The 1,284-nt window shown below is 34.7% G+C and overlaps 1 protein-coding gene across 1 annotated transcript; it reads right to left on the bottom strand.

The window, feature by feature from the left end:
- Nucleotides 1-293: 293 nt before the first annotated feature.
- LOC109590087 (uncharacterized) lies at nt 294-1,260 on the bottom strand. The gene is made up of 3 exons (XM_020006033.1): nt 1,053-1,260; nt 796-996; nt 294-737 (listed from the first exon to the last, which is right to left on the bottom strand). The coding sequence occupies exons 1-3, from the start codon at nt 1,152-1,154 to the stop codon at nt 375-377; spliced, it is 666 nt and encodes a 221-aa protein (XP_019861592.1). The 5' UTR covers nt 1,155-1,260; the 3' UTR covers nt 294-374.
- Between the last annotated feature and the right edge of the window lie 24 nt (nt 1,261-1,284).

Here is a 1,284-nt window from a genome sequence, read left to right as displayed (position 1 = left end):
TCTTTCATATGATTATAAAGATTTTGTATCTTACTCTAGCTTGTTTTCAAAAAAGGGATTATAATGACAAAAATACATTTTATGGTTTTAAAAGAGCCATAACATGAACATAGTAAAATTATCTATACAATAGAAAACAGAATTATTAAGAGGAAACATTAGGCTTCTTGATGCATTAATTCCACTTGCATAGGAACACTTGTTCGCGAGATATTATTTCTAAGAGAAAAAAAATCAAGGGTAAATTGTGACAAAAAATTTCAACGAGCCTCTGTCAGCCTAGCAGCAATACAAATGAATGGAGTTTGGGCTACGCCCACGCTTCCGTTTCCAATCCCTGTCATTTAATATCTATGGTATGATACATGATGGTTCTATGGTTCTATCAATTGTTCTTTTTCCTGGTCAGCTGCCTTCTTTAAAGTATTGATAAATGCCTTGTATCTGGCTGGTTTCTTACTTGCAGGATCATTAAATTCCAGGAGATGCTCTTGGATGAAATACAGCAAGGAAGATGCAGGTATGGACTTGGGGTAGTTGACATGAAATATGTAATATGTAGCCAGGAGTGATACAAGACCTTCAAAAACAGAGAAGTTGATGATTTCAAAAATTACGTTTTTTTCAGCTACTATAAAGCCTTGTGTGATAGTACTACTACTGTCTCCTTCAAAAAGAACAAGTCGTGGTTCAGGGAAGCTGCTGTCGACAATTACTGTGTCAATATCAGTGGAATTCTATAAAGGCACATGTAAGTAAAACAAGTGACAGTCTTTTACATTTTGTGTATTATACCTTATAAATTTGAAATATCCCTTGCTGTTTGTATGTTGGTCCACTACGAAAATTTTTATCTAGAATTTGAAGAACAGCTGGCGAAGATGGCGATGTCGACTCATCTGTTGTGCTCATGATGATTGGTAAATATTTTTCCCAATTTGTTTTCATCAAATCTATTTTCCCCTCACCAACCATCATTTCAAACTCAGTGCACACCTGGATATAAAGAAATCTTTAAATAAAATAGTAACATGCACTGTACATGTACATACCCATATTTTACTTCCAAAGAAAGGGTATTTTTCAAGGATTTCTGTTAACCGAATGAGGCATGAAGAAATATCTACTCGACGGGCATCATAGGTAAGCTTCATTAACTTGGTGATGACAGTATTGTTGACATTTTTCTTCTTATATTCTAACACTAGGCACTCGTGATTTCGTTTATACGAAACTTCATCAACTACATTTTGTGTCGCCTCCTACAACAGTGAAATAATATGA

The sequence above is a fragment of the Amphimedon queenslandica genome, unplaced genomic scaffold (assembly GCF_000090795.2).
Source record: "Amphimedon queenslandica unplaced genomic scaffold, v1.1 AMPQUscaffold_10519, whole genome shotgun sequence".
Classification (NCBI taxonomy): domain Eukaryota; kingdom Metazoa; phylum Porifera; class Demospongiae; order Haplosclerida; family Niphatidae; genus Amphimedon; species Amphimedon queenslandica.
The sequence above is the reverse complement of the archived record's forward strand: the minus strand, read 5'-3'. Positions and strand labels throughout refer to the sequence as shown.

Coding starts and splice junctions, on each gene's coding strand:
- LOC109590087 (XM_020006033.1), bottom strand. CDS start 1,154: ATGAAGCTTACCTATGATGCCCGTCGAGTAGATATTTCTTCATGCCTC. Junction 997..1,052: donor TCTTTGGAAGTAAAATATGG/GTATGTACATGT, acceptor CTTTATATCCAG/GTGTGCACTGAGTTTGAAAT. Junction 738..795: donor GGATATTTCAAATTTATAAG/GTATAATACACA, acceptor GTGCCTTTATAG/AATTCCACTGATATTGACAC.